Here is a 27,646-nt window from a genome sequence, read left to right as displayed (position 1 = left end):
ATGCTTTCATCCAAGTTGTTTATTTTCAAGAAAATATTCCCTCACATTTTTTTCTAACAACTCATTTGTACCCTTCTGCATTCTTTCATTTGATTAACATAGCTCAGCCATCCACACACAAATCTGAACATGTCATTCCACTGTTTAAACCCTTCAATGGAGTCCTGTTGCTCGTAGGATAAAACCCAAAATCTCTGAAATGTCCCACAGTGTTCTCATTTCCCAGTCCCTGCTTACCTCTCGTGCTGTTCCCCTGTCAGCTAGATTTCAAGCCTTAGTGAACCACTTTACATCCCCCCACGGTCCCAGTGCTGTCACGCTCCGGTACCCTTGCACATGCTCTTGCTCGACTCAGACTGCCATGCTACCCTTTCTTCATCATATCATTCCTGGAGAACACAGCTCAGGTACAGCCATTTCCAGGAAGTTTCCTTTGATTGTTTTCCTTCTGTGTCCCACAGCTCCTCTGTGGGTTCCCTTATGACGGTGTTTGGCAGATTGGGAAGTAGTCATCTCGTACTCTCTGACTCCCTTATCACATGGGAAACCCCTTGTGGGAAGGGACTCGGGCAGATTCGTGTCTATTTTCCAGCACCTAGCACTGTGCCTGACACATAGTAGGCGCTCATAGGTGATTAACATAATTGGCAGGGTGGGAGTATTTCTAGACCCCTTAGATATATATGGCTTGGCGGGACATCTCTTTGCCCTCCATCCCTATGTAGTCACTGTCTCCTTCCTATTTTAAGTAATATAATGAGAGGATATATAGTAATATAATGAGAACATTAGGTAATGAGATACCCCTTAACCAGCACTGGTGTCCTCCATGCTCTAAGTGCAGAGAAATTCCAAATACACAATGGAAATGACCAGTTGTGCACATAACCGGCAACCCTTACCCAAAGCGGAGAGTTCTGTTCACTTAAGATGTTTAAATGTCTTACGATGTTTCTCTTGTGTTTTATTTTTCCCCATGTGGTCTAGATATTTTACTTCTTTCATTTTTCTTGTCATAAAGGTATGAGCTTCTTCACACCTTAAACTTTGATTCTGTCCGTCGTCGTATGAGTGTCATTGTGAAGACTCCAGCAGGTATGCATTTGAAAAACTTGACTTCTCTTTTTCCATTCATAGCTTTATATGTTAATCAACAATTTCAAGAAATAAAACATTTCATGTAGCAGTATATGGTTACCTAAAGTCGTGCAAAGCAGTAGCTTTTGTCTATGCCGTAATGTATTTCTGTAAGCACAGAGAAATACTGCCAAGTGGCAGAACCCCTGGTATGACAGTGTACGCATTTTCTTGGAAACTGGACTCTACTCCTTAGTCCTGATTGTCCAAACAGAAACTAAAAAGGTGACTTCTATAGTTCAGGGTACTGAATGATCACCGATAATGTCTACATGCAGCAGCCCTTACAACCTGGGGGTTGCGATTTCTAGCCGCAGAGTCCTCAAGTGTAGAGATTGCTGGTTATCGCTCCCTGGCTGTCCTCATTCCGCACTGCGGTACATTCCCTGGAAGCCGGTGAGCTGGGCTAACTCTGGGCCCACCTGCTGGGAAAGGGCATTTGGATTTTACTCCAGCACTGACCTCTTTGTGTGACAGAGTAAAGAAGCTTGCCCTTTGCAGGGCAACCAGTACCATCATCCCAGGGACCTCCCGCCCCCCACCTCATGTCTTTAGGAGGAGCCCTGGTGGTTGGGGTGCCTTCTACTCGGATGCAGCAAGACCCATGGGGAGAACTCCTGCTTTATTTGCAGGCTCTCAGAAGCATGTGTCTGTCTGTCTCCAGGTGGTTTTTCAAAAATATCCTTCATTTATTTCCTAGTAATTCACTTTTTAGTATTAAATCTCTTCCAAATTCCTTAATGTGAGAGTGGGAAGATACAGACAGACCCTTAACGGAACATATCCCACTTCATAGAGTGGGGTGTGATTGCAAAGTCATGAAAATGATTTCATTATATGAATGTGGAATTTGCTTTGTGACTTCTAACTACACTGGATGTGTGAAGAGAAAATGAAAAAAAACCACACTTGACATTGGAAATACTTGCTGTTTTTACCTGTGCACATGCACATATGCAGTCTACTGCAAATGGTGAGTTGTCTGGGGAAGTGGCCTTGACCTCAGAACTACACTTTTTTTAGCTTGTTGGACTCAGCACTTTGCCTTGTAAGGACGAAGAGTCTTTCTTAATGCTCAGCTGTCATTACTTTCCTGGGTGCATGGACTGATGGAAAGCTGTACTTGTACAACCATTCGCCAAAGCTATTCTCAAGTTTCTGGGAAAAACTGTTTTAAAAATTAACTTGTATAGTTTACTCAAAATGATTTGATTTTGTTTGTGCTTGAGTTTGGTCCTTGACGTCTATAGATGCCACCTGTGCACTTTAGACCATGGTTGACGACATTTTCAAAGCGACTTCAGATGCATTTTCTTGACACAAGTCTAGTCTTTTGTGAGTCACTGGAAGGAAGTCTGTGTTAACGGAGGTGCATGTTGTAAACCCAGAGTTATTAGTTGTGTCCGTATTGATCTTAAGAGGTAGTGAATGTTGTCCTGACACAGTCAAGGTCAAGGTGTCTCATTCCGTTTGGGTGAGCCTTGCAAGGCAGGCTCAGGATACACAATGGCGGGGTGTGGAGGCCACCTTAATAGTTACCTGTTACTAAAATCCCAGGACAAGTCTTGAAATTCTAAATCGAGTGCTTTGGTTCTTTATTTTAGGAGACATACTTCTTTTTTGTAAAGGAGCGGACTCAGCAGTTTTCCCCAGGGTGCAAAACCATGAAATTGCACCAGTTAAAGTCCATGTGGAACAAAATGCAATGGTGAGCCTACACCCTCCCCGTGAAAATCAGAGAAATGCTGGAGGTGACTGTGTTTATGGGATTGCTATTAAAATGACTTTTAAGTGAATTTTAGCTTATTTTTGTGGTCTATTTTTATATTTGAGAATTTACTAATATCATTTTCCTTATTTTAATACAGCACATTATCCTACAGCAAATTTCTCTTCAGGGTTTGCAGCCTTAAAGACTTTTCAAGAATCTTTGTTTTATGTTGTTTTGTTTGCTTTTTTATCCCAAGAGCTATTATTTTGTTTTTGTAAAGCTAATTGAATGTTACCTTTTTAGTTATAATGTGTTCTTTTTTTTAACTCAGAATGCGTCAGATTTCTCTTTTGTGTGGTAAAGCAAGAGTATTTAAATAGAGTGTGGTGTTTTTTTTCAATTAGTAGTTGGATAACTAGAGATATCCTTCTTTGCTTCTAGGATGGGTATCGGACACTGTGTATAGCCTTCAAAGAAATCGCTCCAGGCGATTATGAAAGAATTGACAGACAGCTCCTAGAGGCAAAAATGGCCTTACAAGACAGAGAAGAAAAAATGGACAAAGTGTTTGATGACATTGAGACAAACATGAATTTAATTGGAGCCACCGCGGTGGAAGACAAGTAACTAGCAAATGATATTCTTGTTATTTTAATGACCAGTCATTTAGGGTGGTCTCTGTTGGGATTGTTGGGATTGATAATTTATTGTCAAGTTTTACAATCTTCGATTTCGCTTTGTCCGCACACCAGATTCGCAAGTGTTTGTGGGAATGATTGTTAAGTATTTGTGACTTAGAAGAATGAATCTGTCATCTCTAAGGTCTTTTGAATATTTATTAAGCCATCCATTTATTTATGCAGTTTTTTATGAAATAGTTGTACTCCGTGTAGGGAACACTGTGCTGGGGGTATCATTTGATCTGATGCTTGGTAGAATGGGTATGACTTTGACAGAGATGAGCAGAAAGGAAATCCCAGGTAGAGTAAAGAACACGAGAGCTCATTCTAACCTGGTTTACCAGACTGGAGCTTGTATTTGCATACTTTAAAATGACTTGCTTTAAGTATATAGGCTGAGCTCTGCCGGGCATCATTGTAGGGCTCCAGCATTGATCTGCCTGGAAGTTTTAGACTCTTAATATTTCAGGAGGTTTTTAGAAATTATAAATACAAATTGTCAGCCTTTGCCAAACAAAAAGTTATAAACATTCAGCCGCACTGGAAGTTACTGAAATTCTAATGGAATTCATTTAGTCTCGTTTCATTTTTATTCTCTTGCCAAAATGATCTCAAAGAAAGTGTCATCCTTCTTTTATCCTTGCCTTTCAGAATTATGCTTAAATTCTCTTTCTGGGTGGTTGGCTTTCCTATTTTTAAAGCTCCTCAGAAATGGAATTCTAGTACTAACTTCCCTCCATATCTCATTAGACTGTCTTTGGCCCTGTCTGTTTTGAATCATGGTAAGTATTTATATAATGAGATGTAAGATATAATGAAATATGCTAAAGTGACAATGAATAAGAATGATCGCTGAGTTCCTGAACATTTTAGCTTAAGAGCAATGAGTCTTAATTCTGCCATTGGATCTCAGTTATGTTGAGAGATGTCATGGATTTTTCCAAACCTCATTGTTTGACATTCACTTTAATAAGTAAAACTATGCCAGAGAGGACACTCTTAGAAAGAGTAAAGGATATATAAGAAAAGCAACTGTGGTAACATGTCAGGACTCGGGAATGGCTGTGAATTATAAAAATACTCTCTTTACCAGGCCTTCTTGCAGAATCTGTCAAGAATTTTCGAGGCTAACGAGATTCCCTTTACGTTCCCAGGCTACAAGATCAAGCAGCTGAGACCATCGAAGCTCTGCATGCAGCAGGTCTGAAAGTCTGGGTACTTACTGGAGACAAGATGGAGACAGCCAAATCCACCTGCTATGCCTGCCGCCTTTTCCAAACCAGCACCGAGCTCCTGGAACTGACCACAAAAACTGTCGAAGATGGTGAAAGGAAAGAAGATCGATTGCATGAATTGTTGATCGAATATCGTAAGAAGTTGCTGCATGAATTTCCTAAAAATAGTAGAAGCCTTAAAAAGTAAGAAAATGCTTCAACATCTTATATTTAGACATGGGTTCAGATATAAATCATAGCTGCTTTTGCAGAAGGCTGCATTTTCTATTTATCATTCTTTGTTTGCAGATGTTTTATCCTTACAAATTAAAACCTTCCCTGAGGCTGTGGCTAATGGCCCCGTTGAGAATATTTGGCACTTTACACTGCTCCTTTAATTTAAAAGAAAACCCTGCACTTCTCAGGGTTTAGAAAACTAGTTCAGTTTCTCAGTGTTTAGGGTCTGGGTATTTGGCATTGCTATTCTGGCCTGGTCCGTGTTAAGGAAAAAATACTCCTTTTCACGGTCTCTTAAATTAGATGTAATAAAAGCAGCCTCTGTAATAGTTTCCTGGCATTTTGAGATCCTGGAGCCATTTTCTGTGTGGATTTTCATGCCCCAGAACTAACTCCAGAGGGAACCAAATACTTGTTAATATGGACATTTTGACTCTGCTTTTTCAACTTACTGCTTAGGAAGAACTTGTGGAACCTGAGGGTCTCAAGGAAAGCCACTGACATATTAATTCAGTGATGTATTTTTCTGTACTTAACCATTGACCAGGACTTAACCTTGTCTAAAGCAATGACTGGAATTTACCTTTGCCATAAACAAATCGATTTCCTCTCTAGAAATGCCACAGGATGTACCTGCACTAAATTCAAAGACCCCTACGTAATAGTGCTTTCCATTTCTTGAGCACATGTTTGTTCCAGGAATAATGTTAAGCACTTTATATAATTATTCTCATTTAATCTCCATGACGACCCAGTAAGGCAATCTTATCTTCTTCATTTTACAGATAGGGAAACTGAGGCTCAGAGAGATGAAGTGACTCCTTCAAGGTTACACAGCTAATCAAGGGGTGAAGCGGTTCTATCCAATTCCTGAGCCCGTGCTCTATTGTTAACAACTATGCTGTCTCTGCGTCCTCATCTGTACTGTTTAAACCGATTTTAAAGCTGAGTAGCCCACATTCATGAGGCTATGGCCAATTCTAAAACAGCTGTTGTTCTACTGGTACTTGGGTACCAGTGAGAATAAACAGGTTTTTATTAATTGTCTATGATAAGTGTTTCCTTCCTTTAGCCAAATGGCACTTACAAAGGCACTCCAAATTACATCCATTTTACTTGTCCATTTCTTAGTATGCTTGGGCTGCCATAACAAAATACCTTAGACTGGGTGGCTTAAGCAGTAGAAAGTAATTTCCCACGTTTCTGGAAGACAGAAGTCTGGGATCGGGGTGCTAGCATGATTGAGTTCTGATGTGGTCCCTCTTTCTAGCTTGCAGACAGCCTCCTTCTCACTGTGTCCTCACATGGCAGAGAGAGGAAGCTCTGTGTCCCTTCCTCCACTTATAAGGGCCCCGATCCCATCATGAGGGCCCCACCCTCATGACCTCATCTAACTCTAATCACCTCCCAAATGCCCCATCTCCAGATACCACCACACTAGGGGTTAAAGCTTCAACATGGGACTGCAGGTGGAGGGGGGCACAATTCAGCAGTTCTGGGCCAGTTTTGTAAAAGCAGGGATTATGGCACACTTAACTCATCAGCTCACAGCATCCCCTGCTCCCAGCTCATCTGTCGGAGCTGGGTACAGTCTTACCCCAGGTGACATAGGTGTCAGACCCAGAATCCCCTTTGCCAGCTTCGGCTGCTTTGTCCCTTCCACTTAAGACCAGCCTCCAAGCCTTATCCATGTCCCCAGTTTCACTAGTGCTCCACATCCCACTGGGAGCAGCTCATGCCTCAAATCCTTGAAGCCTGTCTGCTGCACAAGTGGGCCTGAAGTGGAAAGTACTACCCACATCACAGCCCTGCTTGGAAATTTTTAGTGGTTCTCCATCACCCACAAAATCCAATCACACCAAAGGCCTCAAGTGGCCATTTCAGCTTGCTTTCCTAGTGCACCAGAAGAGGCATTCCCTCCCCTACCACTTTCGGCCCTGTCTTTCAAGTTCTGCTTCAGATACGACACCTCACAAAGAGCCCACTCTTCTTCCTGTATGTATTTGTGGTCCGGATCACTGGATATTGACTATTTAATGTCTTCCTTGGTTGGGTATATTCTATTCTGTATGCTTCTGTTGCCACAAGGAGATTTTCTATTATCAAGAGAAAGATGAGGTAATACTCTTTCCATTCTTCTGTGTGGCCTACTTATAGTTGATGTTTACAAATATTGCTTCATTGATTGTTGAGCCACCGTTTCCTGCACATTAAGCCCGCTCTGTAGTAGGGGAGCAAAAAAGAACACATGATGATAACTTTTTTTTTATTATTGGGGAAGGGGAACAGGACTTTATTGGGGAACAGTGTGTACTTCCAGGCCTTTTTTTCCAAGTCAAGTTGTTGTCCTTTCAGTCTTAGTTGTGAAGGGTGCTGTTCAGCTTCAAGTTGTTGTCCTTTCAGTCTTAGGTGTGGAGGGCACAGCTCAGCTCCAGGTCCAGTTGCCGTTGCTAGTTGCAGGGGGCACAGCCCACCATCCCTTGCGGGAGTCGAACTGGCAACCTTGTGGTTGAGAGGACGTGCTCCAACCAACTGAGCCATCCGGGAGCTCAGCGGCAGCTCAGCTCAAGGTGCCGTGTTCAATCTTAGTTGCAGGGGGCACTGCCCACCATCCCTTGCGGGACTCGAGGAGTTGAACTGGCAACCTTGTGGTTTGAGAGCCCACTGGCCCATGTGGGAATTGAACCGGCAGCCTTTGGCATTAGGAGCTTGGAGCTCTAACCGCCTGAGCTACCGGGCCGGCCCGATAACTCTTTAATTAGTGAAAAAATGCTCATAAAATTATGAAGCAAAACATGGATAAGTACAAAATGTGATGGTGGTAGCAGTCTACATCAAAGAAATAGGGAGTAAAGGTGTGATGAGGCATATTAGGCTCTCACTACTCAAAGTTTGGTCCAGAGAACAGCAGCTCCATTATTACCAACGCTTGTTAGAAATGTAAAATCTCATGTGTGCCCCACCCCAAACCTACTGAATCAGAACTTGTACTTTAACGAGATTCCTGTAAACATTAAACTTTGAGAAGCATCAAATTAGACAAATGAATCTATAATGGTGAGATCCTGCTGTGTCTAATACTTCACTGCAGTGGTTCAAAAATGGCACCCAAGATTCCCGGAGCTGAAATTGACTAGTCACTGTTTCTTTCTTCATCGCAAAAAAAAAAAAAAAAAAATGACATGTTAATTGATGAAATTTTCTCAGTTGTAAGTTTTCCTCCATATGTTTTTCTTAAAAACTTGGCATTGGTTACACTTGTCTTCCCTGGCACCAAATACCTCTTCGTCCTGGCTATGCATGAGCATCACCTACAGAGCTTTTAAAAGCATACTTATAGGGGTGGACGGGTGGCTCAGTTGGTTGGAGCACGTCCTCTCAAACACAAGGTTGCCGGTTGGACTCCTTGAATCCCGCAAGGGATGGTGGGCTCCGCCTCCTACAACTAAGATTGAACATGGCACCTTGAGCTGAGTTGCCGCTGAGCTCCCGGATGGCTCAGTTGGTTGGAGCGTGTCCTCTCAACCACAAGGTTGCTGGTTCGACTCCTGCAAGGGATGGTGGGCAGCGCCCCCTGCAACTAGCAATGGCAACTGGACCTGGAGCTGAGCTGCGCCCTCCACAACTAAGACTGAAAGGACAACAACTTGACTTGGAAAAGTCCTGGAAGTACACACTGTTCTCCAATAAAGTCCTGTTCCCCTTCCCCAATAAAATCTTTTTTTTAAAAAAAAAAAAACATACTTCTATATAGCAGCCCTGCCCAAGGTACTCCGATTTAATTTGTCTGGGGATAGACTTCAGGCATGGGCAATTTTTTAAAGCTGCCCAGATGATTCTAATGGGAAGCTATGGTTGAGAACCACGAATCTAGTATTAAATGATACTTAAGGAACATACATCATTATATGGTGTTATTTAATGAACACCATATCTGTTAAGTACTCCATCTTATTTGAGAAGCCAGGCCTACTGATGGTTTTTATCATTCAGGCAAAGATATTAAGAAAAGGTCTTCTGGGATCTGTCTACTCCAAAGCCATTGTGTCTTTTCCTTGTATTGTTAAGGAGTTTTTAGATTGACTGATGACTTGTCTTTCTATCAGAATTTGACTGATCTGTAATTTCCAAAATTGTCCTTCAGTTCCTTACACAGAGACTGGTTGCTAAATGTCCATTATTTTTGTACCTTCTGGAACGTCATGTCAACTGTATGGGCAGCTTGAGTCTCAAAGATGCGATGAAAAGTCTCTGTTATGCCATTATTAGAGACAGTGGCTTCTTTAGAATTTACAGGTGCAGGAACCAAATTGATGATGGCTCTTATGTGAGACCCTCTTCTTTGTAGTTTAAAAGAAGTCAGGTTCCTCAATAGAAATGTACAGTAGATTCCAATATAGCATTGTTTTTCTTTTTCAGAGCATGGACAGAGCATCAGGAGTATGGATTAATCATCGATGGCTCCACACTGTCCCTCATATTAAATTCTACTCAAGACTCTGGTTCTAACAGTTACAAAAGCATTTTCCTACAGATTTGTATGAAGTGCACTGCAGTACTGTGCTGCCGGATGGCACCCTTACAGAAAGCACAGGTAACTGGGTGTTACCACGTTTCCCCGAAAATAAGACCAGGTCTTACTTAATTTTTGCTCCAAAAAATGCATTAGGGCTTATGTGTTCAGGGGATGTCTTATTTTTTCATGTACAACAATCTACATTTATTCAAATACAGTCCAGTCATCTTCTGGAACATCGTCATAACGTACTAAATGCGTGCGTCTGGCTGACCATCTTAACTGGGGCTTATTTTCAGGGAAGCACGGTAGTTAGTGTTTCATTCTGGGGACTTCTGTATACACATGTGCAGATGTTCACTTTTCGTTGATTTCTTCTTCAAAGAGCCGTTATCTTATTACGTCTTCCCTGGCTTCGTCCTCTTTGTGATCAAAGGCAGGAGTCTTCCCACCAATTTCCATTAAACCTGCGCTTCCCTTTGCTGTTCCCCTCAAGCTGACTGTCCAGTTCCTCGCCTTCCAAACTTCTCTAACGAATGTTTGGTGCCTGCTGCCTCCATTCCGTCGCTGCTGCCTCCCCGCTACATTAGCCCTATGCATTCGTTCTTCTCATTCTGTTGGGTCACCTGGAGGAGAGCAATGACCTTGGTGAATCCATCGTCCTGTCTTCCATTCTCCTCCTCACTTCCCCGCTGCAGTTCACACTCAGTCATTTCCTCCTTACAACTCTCCTCACTTGGTTTCTATGATGGTCGGCAGTTCTGACTTCCCCCCTCCCCACTTGGCAATCTAGTGTCTTTCTATTTTGTTTCATCCTCTGTCTTCTCCCTAATTATCAGTTTTCTCTGAGGCTGAGTCTTCCCTCTGCTTTTCACTTACCGCCTATCTCTAGATAAGGACATCCGCTTCTGTGACTCCTATTGACTTTTCCTTTCCGTGAAGTCTCGTATTTCTAGTTGTCTGCTAGACAGCTCCATATGGATTCCCCACTGTCAACATTAATTTCCAGTGTTCAAAACACATCTTAACAATTTTCTCCTTCAGGCCACTTTACGTCCTAATTATTTCTGTTACCGGCGCCATTTTTGTTCTGCTGTCTAAATATCCAAACTACCCTGCTCTTTCCTTCACCACTGCCTCACACATGCACTTGCGCGCGCGTGCAGACACACAGCCTATCGTAATTAATATCGGGCATTGTCTCTGTCCACTGTCTTACCCTCAGTCCCCACCACAGTTAGATGCGCCTCTTTTTTCCTCCACCTTTCTTTCACCCTGACCCTGCTCTGTTCCCTCACTCCATATATATATATATATATCTATACACACACACACACACACACACACACACATATAATCACCATGTTTTGTTGATTCTGCCTTTTGTCATAGCTCTCATTTTGGTGCCATCTTTTAAAACCTCTTACCTCCAGCCTAGTCCAAGCTCTTATGACTTTATACACAGACTATTTGATTTAGTCTCCTTGCTTTCACAATTCCCCCTCCAATCTCTTGACCCATACTCCCAAATTAATCTTGCAAAAACACTGCTCTCCTCACACATTCTTGCTCAGATACTTTCGGGAGTTTCCTAGTCCCTCAGGATGCAGGGCAGATGACAGCACGGCCCTCAGAGCTCACCCTGCTGGCCCTCAATATGTCTCTGCATATTTTGTGTCACTCTGACTCCCACGTCCAGTGCAAATTGTTCCCGCTTTGTGTCCCATCCACATGCCATGCACATGCCAGCTTCCAAAGCTTTTCTCCTACCATTTCCTCACCTGGAATTCTCTCTCGGTTCCGCTTGGCCTGACAAACATTTTACTCACAGTAAAAATCAGCTCAAGGGCCACGTACCATAAGCTGTCTTTCCCACCTCCTTCAGCCCACATCGATTTGCCTCACCTTTCCTTGTACTCACTGGGCCCAAGGAGCTTTAGCGGCTCAGTTACCCAGTTTTCCACTTCTGTACGCACTGTGGAGTATTCTTTATACGTGTTAGTCTTGCTTCTGCACGTACTGCAGCTGCTTGCTCTAGAGCCAGAAGATGACTGTCTTTGGCTTCTCCGTTACACACACCACACCCCCTGCCTCACACGTGTGTGTGCACATGCATATAAACACACACACACACACACAAGCCATCCTAACCCGGGGCATTGCCTCTGTCCGCTTTCTTCTCACCCTCAGTCCCCACCACAGCCAGGGGCTCTTCTTTTTTTTCTTCAACCTTCAGAGCCCTGGTTAGCCCCAGCTGGGGAAGCACATCCTGCCAGAACCGTATCCATAGAAATCGGTCCCTTTTGTCAGAGGCAGTGTCCCTTTGTTTCCCCCTGCATTCATTGCCTGTTGCTCAAATTGTTCCCTGAGTTTTGACTCCTCCATCACCCGGGCTGATACCGGAATGCCTGACCCCATGTGGCTGCTCCCACCCAGAATATGCAGCCCCCCTGTGGTTCCGTCCTGGCTCTGTTTTATTTCTCTCACTGTAGTCACTCTTTCTGGCCTATCACCTACTCATCTGTCATGGCCTGATAGGTGATTTTCAAGTCACTTCTCCAATCCAAATCTTTGGGGCTCGACTGTACTTCTCTGGTTGCTTACTGAATGGTTCTTCTTGGGTGTGTCACTGTCACCTCAACTCAGCCTTCCCTAGAGCCCAACTGTTTTCCTGGTCTTTTTCTACATCTGTTACTGAGCTCACTGTACTTCCAGGCTTCTAGCTTCAAACCCTTGAAATCTCTGTTGACTTCCTCTGTGCTTTACCCTTCCACGTGGTGTCAGTCACTAAATTCTGTCCGTTTTCTAGTACATCGTCTTTTCTTTCCATTACCTTCCAGATCTAGGCCTTTAACAGCTCATTGCACTCCACCTATCACTAGCCACCTAACTTCTCTCTTTGCCTGCAGTCTTGCTTTTTCTTCCCATTCCTCCTGTACCCTGCTGCCACTTTTCAGAATACCACACTCCCTGTTAATCTGGCCCCAGGTGGAACCTGACCATTCTCCCTATATGAAAATTCATTGATCTGTTCGAGCCGGATCTATTTTCTGAGCACATGCTGTACTTTCCTGGCTTGTATGCCTTAGAACATGCCATTTTCTTTCTCTGCAATGCTCCTCCAACTCCCTTTTCCCCATCCATGCAAATCTTACCAATCTCTTATGATTTGGATCAAATCACTTCTACTTCCGTAAAATCACTCCTGACCACTCTTGCCTGTAATTCCCTCCTCCTCGACGTCATAGGCCTTCTTATGTGTACAGCTTAGATGACAGTGTCATATATCCCCTTGCACGGATTATTGCATGTTATTATCTTGTATTGTTAATCTGATTTGCTAATCTAATTGCTAATGTTCTGGTATCAATTCCCTATCTCTGCTACTTCATCATATTCTTAAAGTGTGAGACCATGCCTTACGTCTTTATTGGTATTCACACATTGAATTACATGCAGTCATAGTTGATCAATAAATAGCTTTTGGTAAATTGATTTCTTTTTCATGAAGCTATCCTAGCAATCAAAGAGAAGTTCTTAATCTGGGTGACCTGGGGCTCATTAAAAAACTCCATGTTTCTCTATCTAAATCTTTCATTATTGTATAGTCCACGACCATAGATCCTTTTATCGTTCCACAAGGACAAGCTTTAATCTTTTTATGCTTTTCATGCAGAAGCTATCACCCTTGATCGTTTCATTGCCTTCCCTAGACCTTTCCTGGCTGCAATTTTTCTTCCTTAACATGCATATCATTACTGCACATGGTGTATCAGGAGCAGTTAGTTTAACCAGTATTGCAGCCCATCAAAAACAAATTTAGTTTGGGTTCTTTAATTTTTGTCTTTGACTCACAGATGATTTGTTGCAGTCTTAACAAAGTTGTTTAAAAGAACCCAGATGAGAGAAGGAATTAGAGGAAAGCTGGCATTTCACAGTAACATCATTTTTGCGTTAAATGGGATTGGATATTGGGTTTTTTGGTATGCTATTTAGTACTAAGTAAGTCCTGACCGAATTTTGTTTCAAGACTGGGGGGTAGTTTAGCCTCGTATAAATTATTTGTACTCACTTCAGTTATGTTTACAGTGGATTGTATTTATGTGAACTGGTGAAAGCAATTGTGAGAACAGAATTTTTGCAAGACATTATTTAGCTACTGAATTATATATAAGCTTTTTAAAATTATTTTTCATCTTCAAAATAAAAATGTATTCAGTCCGTAACAAGAACATTGAATTTGCACATTCGAGCACAAGGTCACACTTAAAAATAGCGGAGCACATCAGTAATAAAAAAAAAATCTAAGATACAAGTGTTACGTCCCACCCACCAGGAAGATTAAGGAAGGGGATGAGACCACTCTTTATATTCTGCTTCAAATGCCTCGAAAAGGTCCCAGAGATTCCAGGGAGCATCTGCTTTATATATAAGCTTTTTAGAAGTTGCTAGGTTCCAAGGGGTTTTGAGGGTTGATACATAAAGCAGTCAGCTAATACACAGGGTGGGAGGACAGCTGCTTACCCAATACACTTCCCACAAGTAACTCCACCAGAAGATTGATTTTACTCAGTACCTACCATGAACACAGCATTGGGCTGTACTGTGCCACTGACACCTTGAAGAAACACTCCAGGAACAGTGACAGGTTTTTCTACATATCTCAGATCTCTTTCTGCAAATCACACCGTCTTTAAGATCACCCCTTTTAAAATGCAGCTACCTATAGGAGAGATGAAATCACATTGTGCGGTGGGAGAAGTTGAGTTGGCAGCTAGATGAGTACAAGAATTTAACATTAGATAAGTCCCTGGGAATAAAGGTTGGCGTGCACCAAGCAGGAGTGAGGGTGTCAGCAGGGAGGAGAGAGGGAGAGGTTAACAAAAGCATTGTTCTCACTTCCCCCTTTTGTTCTAGTAGCCCTATGCATGGTACCCCAAATCAGCTTTCTGATCTCCACTGTCACACATTCAGCACCTGATCTGAAAGAACACATGAAACAACGACAAAAGAGGGAAATGTGTTGACCTCTAATATAGGTTGGAGGCAAGAGTATTTGACAGTTCATACATTCACAGAACCAGAAACAAGTAGGCGCTGGTGTTAACATTTTGAGAAGCTGTGTTCTCCTGCCTCTGAGAATTGGAGACTGTTGTACATACTCGTATATGCACAAAGTACCTTTCTGTTTGCAAGGCCTCCATTTACAAGTGTGAATGAGGCATCTATCCCTAAAAAAAATTTTGCTCCAAAAGACGTATGAGAGCTGATGGTCCGGCTAGGTCTTATTTTCGGGGAAACACGGTAGTACAATCTCACATTCTGCTCTGACCTTTTTTGTACCTCTTTTTGTATTTAATGTTTAGATCGTCAGAATGGTGAAGAATTTAAAAGGCAGTCCAATAACACTGTCGATAGGCGACGGCGCCAATGATGTCAGTATGATCTTGGAATCCCATGTGGGAATAGGTAAGAAACAGCTCATGAGATGGCCGCTGTCAGGTATCAGTATTGCTTTTAGGTTGAGTGGTCTTATGTTCTAGAGAGATTGTTTTGCTTGTTCACCCTGAATTCGAATTTGCGACTGATAATTGTTCATTGAAGGTCCTCGTCTGATTATGCAACGTGTCCCTCCCCAAGTCCTACCCCTGGTGGGAATGCAGCAGCACAAAGTTAGAGGATCTTTTGAAATGAGCCAAGTAAAGTGATTTCTTCAACCTACTGGCAGCGCCGTTGATCATTTAGCTCTCGCTTTGACAGCATGCATGAAATTTGATTGATTTTCCGCTCCGGGCCAGATCGTCTGCTTACATTGCTGCACTGTATCTTTTGGGATTCTTGATTGTTTGGTACTAAGAAATGATCATTGCTTGATTGGTTTTCCACATGGCGATATTTATGGGTGGTTGAATTTATATGTTGGCAAGGCAACAACAGCTTTTCTACAACCTGCTTTTTTCCCCATCAGGCTGCTGGTAGGCAGCAATCCTAACACCCCAGCAAGGTTTTGGGGTGGGGTTTGTTTTGTTTTTGGAAGGGGAGAGATAATGGAATCGGTATCTTGGAAATTATTCTACCGTAGTGTGGATTCCCAAATTCTTGCCACTTGGAAGTGACCCTATGTAGTGTGGACCCCTCAGTTCTACTCACTGGTTATCCAGTGTGGAAATGGCCTAAAGCTGCTTGAGCTTATGGAAACCTGGGCTACAACTCACTTTCACTCAGTGAAGACTTCACCATCCCAGTGTCACTTTTCAGTTTGGAGCTCCTGGACCACAAACCCCAGGTCTCTGAGTTGCTTTAATATTGCACCTAGTCTAATGCCTTACACAAGTGAGCACGTACGAAGTGGCTTTCAGATAATTTTCAGATGTAATTTCTTCCAAGATAATTTTTGCCTTATAATGATTAAAGTAATTATTTTATTTCATTGTATATTGTGTCATAAATAGGTGATTACCAATTAAACTTAGTTTTATTATTTATTGGTAAGTCTCACTGTCATTGCCAAAGAAAGCACTTTTGGGTTTAAAACAAGCTAAGCTAACTGTACAGTTGAACTATAACATGTATGCAAGCTGAAAATACGAAAATAAATCAAGGGGTTGCTTATTCTATAAAATACCCTATAGAGATTTTCTTTTTTTAGGTATTAAAGGCAAGGAAGGTCGCCAAGCAGCCAGGAATAGCGATTATTCTGTTCCAAAGTTTAAACATTTAAAGAAACTGCTATTGGCTCATGGCCATCTCTACTATATGAGAATAGCACACCTTGTACAGTATTTCTTCTATAAGGTATGTGATAAAATATTTGCAATTTAACTTATGACGATTCAATCCAGCATGGGCTCAGCTTGGTCATGGTACTGTTCCTTCTTTTTCCATGTTCCTTTGTTGTCTTCAGACTGAAATTTGTGGTCCACAAAACAAAAAATCTATTTACAGAATCAGAAACCAGAAATTCCTTTTAATGCAAGAGATTTGAGAGGAAATTTTAAGTCAGCTTTTCTAAAGTGTAGTTTAAATACAATAAAAATGTACCCATTAAAAGTGTACAGGTCTATTTTGACAAATGTATACATTCATGTAACCACTGTCCCAGTCAAAACTAGAACATTTTTATCATTCCAGAAAGTTCCTAGATTCTCCTTCCGTCAGTCTCCTCCACCCCTGCTCCAAACAGTGACTAACCTGATGTATATTAGTATATATAATACTCTATACAATATCGAGTAATACATAGCATATAACATACATCAGATGTAATTTACAAACTTAGATATAAATATACTATAGAAATTTAGGTGTAATTTATGCAATATACACATTAGATATTCCTGTTTTAGAACTAAATAGAATCACATGCACTCTTTTGTGCCCGGCCTATTTCACTTAGGAATGTTTTTGAGCTTCATCCATGTTGTATCATCTATCGATCGTTGGTTCCCTTTTTATCCTGAACAGTATTCTAAACTACTCTTTTTTAGTAGAATTCTCTTTTCAAATGAAATGACAACAGACAAAGCAGATAAAGTAGGATTGCGTGGACGAAAGGTGATGGGGCCAGAACTGTGTACTTGCTCAACCTCCCCGGCCTACCCAGAGGTTCCTAAGAACACAATTTAGAATCCATACATAGAATTCAAGCCACTCATTTTATGCACAGTGGACCTGGCATACGTGAAGGTGAAGTAACTGGTCTAAAGTATGCAAATCATTTTCAGCCACCATACCCAGACATTGATCTCCTGTCCTGTGTTCTGTTCAGTATAGTTTTTAAAAGTGTTTTCCACTTTTCATTCTGAAATAATTTCTGGCTTTAAAGAAGTGGCAGAATTAGTGAGGTGATTCTCATATGCTCTTTGCTGACTGAACACCGTAGATAACCCACAGCACAGTTCTCAGGGTTAGTAAATTGGTATTAATTGACACAGTATTAACTAGTGTACATTACTAGATTGGAATTTTGCCAGTAGTCCTGCTGATAGTTTAATGTATTGGGATGACCACGGTTAGTAAAATTACATACATTTCAGGTGTGCAATTCTGTATTACATCATCTGTATATCACGTTTTGTGTTCACCACCCAGAGTCAGTTCTCCTTCCATCACCATATATTTTCATCCCGATTTTGTGGTCCATTTCATGCTCACACTTGCATTTAGCTGTCATATCTCCTTAGTTTTTGAATAGTACTGGCCAATTAGTTTGTAGAATGTCCCTCAATCTGGGTTTATTTAATGGTTGCTTATCATTAGATTCAGATTATGCATTTTAGGCACAAATACCACAGAAGCAATATTGTAACCTGCTCAGGGCATTATATCAGGAGGCACGTGTTGTTAATATGCCTCATTCACAATAATGTTTGATAACTTGATTCAAATGGTGTTTTGGGGGTCTCAAGACCCCTCAACTTAGCTCTGAGTAATTTCATTTGAAAAGAGCATTGTGGGGTATCGGGTTACCTCAGTTGGTTAGAGCGTGGTGCTGATAACACCAAGGTTGCCAGTTCGATCCCCACATGGGCCACTGTGAGCTGCACCCTCCTAAAAAGAAAAAAAGAAAAGAGCATTCTGCTACTAAAACAGATATTTCATTCTGAGTTAAAATCCATTATTATCATTATTTTTCTATTACTCAAATCATCATAAATATTTTACTGTGATAAGAACACTTGACATGAGCTCTACCCACTTAGCAGGTTTTTTATTGTACGACACGGTACTGTTAACTGTAGTCACACTGTCGTACAGCAGATCTCTAGAACTTTCTCGACTTGCATAATTAAAACTGTACACCCACTGAATAGCGACTTCCCATTTCCTCCTCCTCCCATCCCCAACCGTTTTGGAAGACTTCTTTATTTTCTAGGACCACATGATGTTCTAAGCTCATGTTACGTTTTTCCTTCTCCAGTCCTAGACTAAGACATTTCTCCAAGGAACACTGGTTCGTTTTATTTGCAGATGGTATTTTGAAATCACGGTCTGGGTGCTAGTGGTACTTGTTGCTTCTCAGCTGAAGTTGGTTCTAGGCCTTTTCAGCGACTGTTTATACTGATACCATTGATATCAGCCAACACCACGAGATTTCTTCTAACCTTCCCCCGTTCCTCATTTTGTAACTCGTTTCTCCAGAGGCGACAAACCTGGTTCTCATCATCCTCGATATGTTTACTTCTTTGCTTAATCCTAGAAAACACTTAAAAGTCGTTTCAAAATTGCTAACTCAAACTCCTGGGAGAAACAAACTGCAAACTTGAGCAATGTGTTTGCACTTTTTTGTGTCTTTAGCTTTGGAGCGTACAGTCAAAATAACGTTTCCAAAGTTAATTTCTTTTTCTATTTCTACCATCTCAGTATGGTTATATTATTTATTTGTAATATAAGTAGATTAAATTTTCATTTGCATTCCATTTGGGTCCTTCCTCTCCAACCCTGACTGACTTTAATTAATTAATTTTTTTCCCCTTTTCACAAATTTTATTATTATTATTAGTTTCAGGAGTACAAAATGACATAGTGATTACACATATACCTCACAAACTGATAACCCCAATAAATCTATTACCCATCTGATGCTGTGCATAGTTATTACAATATTGTCGACTGTATCCCCTATGCTTTATGTCTTCGTGACTATTTTTTTAATAGTTGACATTCAATATTATATTAGTTTCAGGTGTATGGCGTATTGGTTAGACATTTATATAATTTATATACTGATCCCCCAAATAAGTCTAGAACCCATCTGACACAATACATAGTCTTTACAATATTATTGACTATATTCCCCATACTGTACTTTATGCCCCCATGACTATTTTGTACCTACCAATTTATACTTAATCCCTTCACCTTTCTCACCCAACCCCCACCCATCTACTAACCATCACTTTGTTTTCTGTATCTATGGGTCTGATTCTGTTTTTGTTTGTTTATATTGTTCTTTAGATTTCACATATAAGTAAGATCATATGGTATTTGTCTTTCCCAGTCTGACTTACTTCACTTAGCATAATACCGTCTAGCTCCATCCATGTTGTTGCAAATGGTAAGATTTCACTCTTTTTTATGGCAGAGTAATATTCCATTCTTTATACATACCACAATTTCTTTATACATTCATCTGTTGGTGGGCAATTTGGTTGTTTCCATATCTTGGCTATTGTAAATAGCGCTGCAGTGAACATAGGAGTACATATATCTTTACAAATTAGTGTTGTGGATTTCTTTGGATAAATACCCAGGAGTAGAATTGCTGAGTCATAAGGTAGTTCTATTTTTAATTTTTTGAAGAACCTCCATGCTATTTCCCAGAGTGGCTGCACCAATTTGCAATGCCAACAACAGTGCACGAGGGTTCCCTTTTCTCCACATCCTCACCAACACTTGTTTGTTGATTTATTGGTCATGGCCATTCTGACAGGTATGAGGTGACACCTCATTGTGGTTTTAATTTGCATTTCTCTGCTGATTAGTGACATTGAGCATCTTTTCACATGTCTGTTGGCAATCTGTATGTTCTCTTTGGAGAGATGTCTACTCAGGTCCTCTGCCCATTTTTTAATTGGATTGTTTGTTTCTATGGTGTTGAGTTGTATGAGTTTTTTATAAATTTGGGATATTAACACCTTATCAGGTATGTCATTGGAGAATATCTTCCCCAATTAACTAGGATGTCTTCGTCTTGTTGATGGTTTCCTTTGCTGTGCAAAATGTTTTTAGTTTTATGTAGTCCCATTTGTTACTTTTTCTTTTTTTCCCCCTTTATCGAAGGAGATATATCAGTGAAAATATTACTAAGAGTAAAGTCTGAGATTTTACTGCCTATGTTTTCTTCTAGGAGTTTTATGGTTCCAGGTCTTACATTTAAGTCTTGAATCCATTTTGAGTTTATTCTTGTATTTGGTGTAAGAAGGGGGTCCAGTTTTTTTTGCATGTATCTGTCCAGTTTTCCCAGCACCATTTATTGTATAAAATGTCTTTACCCCAGTGTATATTCTTGCTTCTTTTGTCATAGACTAAATGACCATATACACATGGATTTATTTCTGGGCTCTGTTCTTTCCATTGATCTATGTGTCTGTTTTTATGCCAGTACAATGCTGTTTTGATTACAGTGGCCTTGAAGTATAATTTGATATCAAGTAATGGGATACCTCCAGCTTTGTTCTTCTTTCTCAAGATTGCCATGGCTATTCGGAGTCTTTTGTGGTTCTATATAAATTTTGAGATTATTTGTTCTAGTTCTGTGAAAAACGCCACTGGCATTTTGATAGGGATTGCATTGAATTTATAGATTGCTTTGGGTAGTATGGACATTTTAACTATATTAATTCTTCCTATCTGTGAGCATGGTATGTGCATCCATTATTTGTCTCTTTAATTTGTTGCTTCAGTGTCTTATAATTTTCTGACTACAGGTCTTTTACTTCCTTGGTTAAATTTACTCCTAGATATTCTTTTTGATACAATTGTAAATGGGATTGTTGCCTTAGTTTCTCTTTCTGGTAATTTGCTATTGGTATATAAAAATGCTACCAATTTCTGAATATTAATTTTGTACCCTGCTGCTTTACTGAATTCGCCTATCAGTTTTAATAGATTATTGGTAGAATGTTTCAGATTCTCTATAGACAGATAGTATTATATAAGCTGCAAATAATGACAGTTTTATTTCTTCCTTTTCCATTTGGATATCTTTTTCGTCTTTTTGTTCTGATTGCTGTGGCTAGGACTTCCAAAACTATGTTGAATTAAAGTGGTAAAAGTGGACATGCTTATCTTGTTCCTGATCTTAACGAAAGTGCTTTTAGCTTTTCCCCATTGAGTATGATGTTAGCTGTGGGTTTGTCATATGTGGCCTTTATTCTGTTGAGATATATTCCCTCTACTCCCCTTTTGCTGAGAGTTTTACCATAAATGGGTGCTGGATTTTGTCGTGCTTTTTCTGCATCTATTGGGATGATCACATGGTTTTCATTTTGTTTATGTGGTGTGTCATGTTAACTGATTTGCAGATACTGAAACCTCAGTAACTTAACAGCCCCGCATGGGGATGAGTTGTTACTCTCTTACCTCCCCCTAGTAGGAAAGCCCATGAAGATCAGCCCATAGAGACCAGTCTGATCCTATTCCAGAGGCTTGGTTTGCCTCTTTAAGATTTTGACCTTCAATTCATTCAGCTACCACCAGATGGAAGGAATGCTGTGTGAAGGAAAACAAAACAAACATTAAAATGGCAAATGTTTACCAGCGGTCAATAATGTAGTTAATTGATCCCAGTTTAGGGGATCATTTATGTAAATGGCGCTCTCTGTCTTCATAGGATCTCTGTGCCCATTGTCACCTTAATTACTGACTTAGCAGTGTTCCCTTTTCAGTGCTGCCTTTTGTCCCACGGTGATTTCTAGTACTTTCAACCCTCTTTGGCTGAGCTAAGAAGCCCTCCGTCCTCTAACCTTGCCATTGCATCTTCAGTGTCTTATTGCCCCACCCCCAGAGTACTTCAGTGACAGATCTTCTTGGTTTTTGTTTCTCCATGCAGTCCTCCTTGCATAATTTGGCCAGGTTAGTGGTTAGAAAATGCCACTTTTTAACTTGTCCTCCAGAAACTTGACTCTTCACTGTCTAAGGATTTAGTCTGGCTTTGAAGGCACCCCGTAGGCTGACCTTGTCTTATTACCTTATCTGTTTAAAATACATAAAGCCTTACATTGGTCCCTGCTATCGACATGCCCTGTTTGTCTTTATCCCCTAGTTCAAATTCTAGCTTCTTTATTCACGCAATCAAGAAATACGTGTAAATGTGTTATCATGTGCCAAGCACTGTTTTAGGCCCTAAGAATTCCTAATGGAATAAGACAGGCAAAGTCCCTGTTGTCATGGAATTTGCATTCTAGTGGGAGAGTCAGACCTCCTCTTCCCACAAAGCACCCCCAAAATCGCCACCGAGCACCACCTCCTTCAACCGCAGAATTTTTTTTTTTATCAAGTATGACTCTAGAAGCACTACCTACAGTATTTTGCATTCTACCAGACCTGATACATACAGATGAGTGTTGCCCTTCCAGATGACGAGCTCTTTGGAGCTATGACACTTGTTCTGATGCTCTAGGAGTTATTCAAAACATATATAGCCCTTTTCTTTTGTGTGTGTATGTGTGTGAGTGTGTGTGTTCCAGTAAAATTTTATTTACCAAAAAAAAAAAAAAAAGGAGCTGCAGTAGGCCAGATTTGGGCTGTGGGTTGTAGCTATCAAATCCTGCACTAGAAGCCAGCTTGTATGTATTCTGTGATCTGTTTCTACACACACTTCTGACACCAAACATGTGGGAGTTTTTCCTGAGGCCAACCAATTCTCTAGCTCTCCAAACTCCTACTGGGTGTCTTAATTCAATTCTGGTACTAACTACAGGGAGTTAACACAGACCCCACAGGTCAAGGACTCCGTCCCACAAGACTGCTTCTACTTTAGATGCCAGTTATAGCCCTTTGCTTGAGGAACATCCTCCAGAGCCTGTAGCATGTTCACCTACATATGCTCAGCCGTGGCAGATGTTCGTCCTTCAGGGATGCATTAGATTTTCAAAAACAACTTCAGGTCTCTGGGCCTCATAAATGACCTAAGTGAGAGTGTGTGGCAGAAGGAAGGAGACTGGTTTTTTGTCATGGCTCAAAAATGGGTTCTTGAAGGTGTTGCCCAAAGAGAAACCCAGAGACATCATGAACAAGTGACAGCAGCACCCCAATAAGATCACAGCCTGCCTTGACGATAGCACTCATTTGAAAATACTGCTTCTGGTCGTTTTGCCTGGACACATTAATTTCAGTATTTAGAGTCACACCTAGTAACTTCTAGTGCCTTATGAGTTCTCTGCTTGAATATGAATTCTCTGCTTGAATTTTTTAAATCTGGTTTTAGTATTCTCCCAATTAAATGATAAGTCCTTTAAGAGTAAGAAGTTGTGTTTTGTTTTGGTTTTGTATCAGCCATGGTGCCATATTTGCATTTAGAAGATGATCAGTATTAATATGTTGATTGTTTGAGGCAGCAGTAATAAAGACAGTAAAGCATGAATTAATACTGTTAGTTTCAACATATACTGTAAGAATTTCCTGACAATTTATTGGCATTAATTGGCTTAAAATACACACAGCTTTATGTCATTCTACTTTATGATGATTTTACAAGTCTAATTGACATTAAAGGTGCAGTGTTAGGTGTTTGTATTGTATGAGCGCATTTCTTCCTAGAAGAAGAATAGCAAGAAGTTCTCATAAGGGAAGTTGGTATTCATATCAATCAGTCATTTGGTTTTGAGTTGTGTCCTCACAACTCAGAAGTTAGGGACCTATTGTGTTCCAATATTAGAAGGACCTTGGACTGACGATAGACTATGTGGAATACAGTTTTCTGTTTTAGTTTAGAAAGTTGATGACGTGAAAACATTAACCATTTTCTCCATTTTTTTCCCCCAGAACCTTTGTTTCATTTTGCCACAATTTTTGTACCAATTCTTCTGTGGATTCTCACAACAGGTTTGTTTCTCTAGTTATTTGTTATAATGTAGTTTACATTTGCTATTAATAATTTACCTTTTTATGTACTGGATTGTAGAGATTAGAGAGGTATGTCCAAAGCAAAGTAAGAGGACTTGTTTTTCTGTTTGGGGTTTTTTTTGGGGGGTGGGGGTGGCTCAACAGTTGATCTTTGCTTGGTTTCTGACAGTAGCAAATGTTTACATCTGCTTTGGCACTGTTCGTTCTTTTGAAAGTTATTTAATATATCCAGTTGGAGTTAAGATAACCTTTAAAAGAGTATTATGATTTTTTTCTTTGTCTCGGTGAATACAGTGTTTTCCAATAATCCTAAGATGTTATAGTTTAACATTTTATCAAATAAAATCTCATACCTTTGCAGTTTCTCAGGTTGATTTTCTAAGAAAACTTTGATCTTTAAGCCGGCCACAGAGCTGTGATTCCTTTGGATAAAGCCCTGGATTGCTTGAGCAACTCGACATTTTTTGCCCTCTATTGTTTTCTGAACATTTATTATGTAAAGAATTTGCTATATGCTAAGTTGATATATTTTTTTTTAATTTTATTTTATTAAATTTATTGGGGTGACAATTGTTAGTAAAATTACACAGATTTCAGGTGTACAATTCTGTATTACATCATCTGTAAATCCCATTGTGTGTTCATCACCCAGAGTCAGTTCTCCTTCCATCACCATATATTCGATTCCCCTTACCCTCATCTCCCACCCCCCACCCCCCACCCCCCTTACCCTCTGGCAACCACTAAACTATTGTCTGTGTCTCTGAGTTTCTGTTTCTCATTTGTTTGTCTTGTTCTTTTGTTGTTTTTGGTTTATATACCACATATCAGTGAAATCACATGGTTCTCTGCTTTTTCTGTCTGACTTGTTTTGCTCAGCATTACTCTCTCAAGATCCATCCATGTTGTCACAAATGTTCCTATATCATCTTTTCTTACTGCCGAATAGTATTCCATTGTGTATATATACCACAACTTCTTTATCCATTTATCTATCGAAGGACATTTTGGTTGTTTCCATGTCTTGGCCACCGTAAACAAAGCTGCAATGAACATTGGAGCACACGTGTCTTTATCTCTAAATGTTTTCAGATTTTTTGGGTAGATACCCAGAAGAGGGATTGCTGGGTCATATGGCAATTCTATTCGTAATTCTTTGAGAAACCTCCACACTGCCTTCCATAACGGCTGTACCAGTCTGCATTCCCACCAACAGTGTATGAGGGTTCCTTTTTCTCCACAGCCTCTCCAACATTTGTTATTATTTGTCTTGTTGATGATAGCCATTCTGACTGGGGTGAGGTGATATCTCATTGTGGTTTTGATTTGCATTTCTCTGATGATTAGTGATGTTGAGCATTTTTTCATATGTCTATTTGCCATTTGTATGTCCTCTTTGGAGAAATGTCTCTTCAAGTCCTCTGCCCATTTTTCAATTGGGTTGTTTGTTTTTTTGTTGTTGAGTTGCATGAGTTCCTTGTATATTCTGGATACTAGCCCCTTATCGGAGGCACTGTTTGCAAAAATCTTCTCCCATTCAGTTGGTGGCCTCTTTATTTTGTCAATGGTTTCTTTAGCTGTGCAGAAGCTTTTAAGTTTCATATAGTCCCATTCGTTTATTTTAGCTTTTACTTCCATTGCCTTTGGAGTCAAGTTCATAAAATGCTCTTTGAACCCAAGGTCCATAAGTTTAGTACCTATGTTTTCTTCTATGCAGTTTATTGTGTCAGGTCTTATGCTTAAGTCTTTGATCCATTTTGAATTAACTTTGGTACATGGTGACAAATAGCAGTCCAGTTTCATTCTTTTGCACGTGGCTATCCAATTCTCCCAGCACCATTTATTGAAGAGGCTGTCTTTGCTCCATTGTATGTTTTTAGCTTCTCTGTCAAAAATTATCTGTCCATATTTATGTGGTTTTATTTCTGGGTTCTCAATTCTATTCCATTGGTCTATGTGTCTGTTTTTCTGCCAATACCATGCTGTTTTGATGATTGTAGCCCTGTAGTACAAGCCAAAGTCAGGAAGTGTGATACCTCCATTATTGTTCTTTTTCCTTAAGATTGCTTTGGCTATTCGGGGTCTTTTGTGGTTCCAAACAAATCTGATGATTTTTTGTTCTATTTCTTTAAAATATGCCATTGGGATTTTGATGGGGATTGCATTGAATCTGTATATTGCTTTGGGTAATATGGCCATTTTAACTATGTTGATTCTTCCAATCCATGAGCACGGAATGTCTTTCCATTTCTTTGTGTCTTCTTCAATTTCTTTCCAAAATGTCTTATAGTTTTCAGCATATAGGTCTTTCACATCCTTGGTCAAGTTTATTCCTAGGTATTTTATTCTTTTTGCTGCAATTGCAAAAGGAATTGGCTAAGTTGATATTTAAGTGGTGGGATGAGCAGGCGTGTTTGTCAGTTTAACAACTGAAATAGATTTTGCATTGCTTCTAGTGGAGGTACAGCTAAATACAACAGCTATAATACTTAGTGACTCAGAAATTTTCATAGTTAACCTGTGAGCAATTCAGTGATTTTTGCCAAGCTGAGCTACTGGTGACATCACCACAAGTATTAGACACTGAGTTTCTCAATTTCAAGGCATGCTTCATTCCTTGAGGTAGGAAGTGATTCTGATTTCTTGGCAGGGAATCTACTCTTCTCAATGGCAAGTGACTGCTCTCTTTCTCTTGAACTTGCCTCTTTGCCGTTTGGTATGCTGTCTCTTGCATCAGTGCCGTATTATCAGCCACATGTTGCCAGTTCAGCAAATCGCTTTATGAATTAATCATCTACTAGCTGTAGGAAGTGCCACTAGCCTTCTTGTATTCAAAACTAACAGTATCAGTTACAGAGTTGCATGAATTTTGATGTGTCTGCCTTTCTCGAACATTCAGATGACTGTTGATCAAAATGTTTCTAATTGCTCACTTAGATTAATGTGAGTATTAAAAAAAAAGTGTTTCAAATTTTATAGCAAAGTGCTAAAGGAAAGTTGGCTTAATCTGGTTAAAACATTCTTTATTTTAAAGGAGTCTCTTGCTTTGTTATCCTTTTAAAACATGTTATCCTTTTAAAACATGTTTACCAAGCACAAGTTATATGAAGAAAATATTATTTATTCCTAATGAAGCCAGCTGAGAGTCTAAGGTCTGCTTAGGTTACCTGAACTGCTTAGGTTTCCATGAGAGTTGATATTTGGTTTCCTCAGTTGCTCAACTGGTATGTTCACTCATATAACAAATATTTCTTGAGTGTCTACTATGAGCCAGGCTAAGTGCTGGAGATACAACAGTGATCAAAAGTCATACCTCCATGGAGTTGCAGTATAGTGATGGGGGAAAGAGGCAACAGTCAGACAAGTATATTGTCGGGTACTGATACATGCTCTGAAGGGCAGGGGGAAGCATAATAAATGGATAGAGTGTAACTGGGGAAGAGGGCTCTGTTCAGAGAAGGTGATTTGGAAAGTTCTCTCTGAGGTGCCATTGGGGCAGAGATATGAAGGAGATGAGGAAAGGAGCTATGCAGACATCTTAGAGGAAAAGTGTATCAGGTAAAAGGAAGGTCTCTGAGATGGT

At 40.3% G+C, this 27,646-nt stretch overlaps 1 protein-coding gene across 9 annotated transcripts in view; it reads left to right on the top strand.

The window, feature by feature from the left end:
* The window catches only part of ATP11C (ATPase phospholipid transporting 11C (ATP11C blood group)), a 165,583-nt gene that overhangs the window by 111,177 nt on the left and 26,760 nt on the right, over positions 1-27,646 (top strand). For 8 of the 9 annotated variants that reach the window (XR_012493555.2, XM_019750470.3, XM_019750469.3 and 5 more), the window contains 8 exons: positions 1,022-1,095; positions 2,742-2,845; positions 3,290-3,471; positions 4,683-4,946; positions 9,399-9,573; positions 14,862-14,964; positions 16,145-16,290; positions 23,983-24,042. Coding sequence is in view for 8 of the 9 variants with exons in the window: in XM_019750470.3 (XP_019606029.2) it covers positions 1,022-1,095; positions 2,742-2,845; positions 3,290-3,471; positions 4,683-4,946; positions 9,399-9,573; positions 14,862-14,964; positions 16,145-16,290; positions 23,983-24,042 (1,108 nt within the window). In the remaining variant the exon portion in view is untranslated. The remainder of the gene's footprint in view (positions 1-1,021; positions 1,096-2,741; positions 2,846-3,289; positions 3,472-4,682; positions 4,947-9,398; positions 9,574-14,861; positions 14,965-16,144; positions 16,291-23,982; positions 24,043-27,646) is intronic. The other variant, XM_074324313.2, reaches the window with a different exon arrangement.

The sequence above is a fragment of the Rhinolophus sinicus genome, chromosome 18 (genome assembly GCF_057876585.1).
Source record: "Rhinolophus sinicus isolate RSI-liver-muscle chromosome 18, RSI-T2T, whole genome shotgun sequence".
Lineage (NCBI taxonomy): Eukaryota > Metazoa > Chordata > Mammalia > Chiroptera > Rhinolophidae > Rhinolophus > Rhinolophus sinicus.
This window is presented reverse-complemented; position numbering and strand designations above follow the sequence as displayed.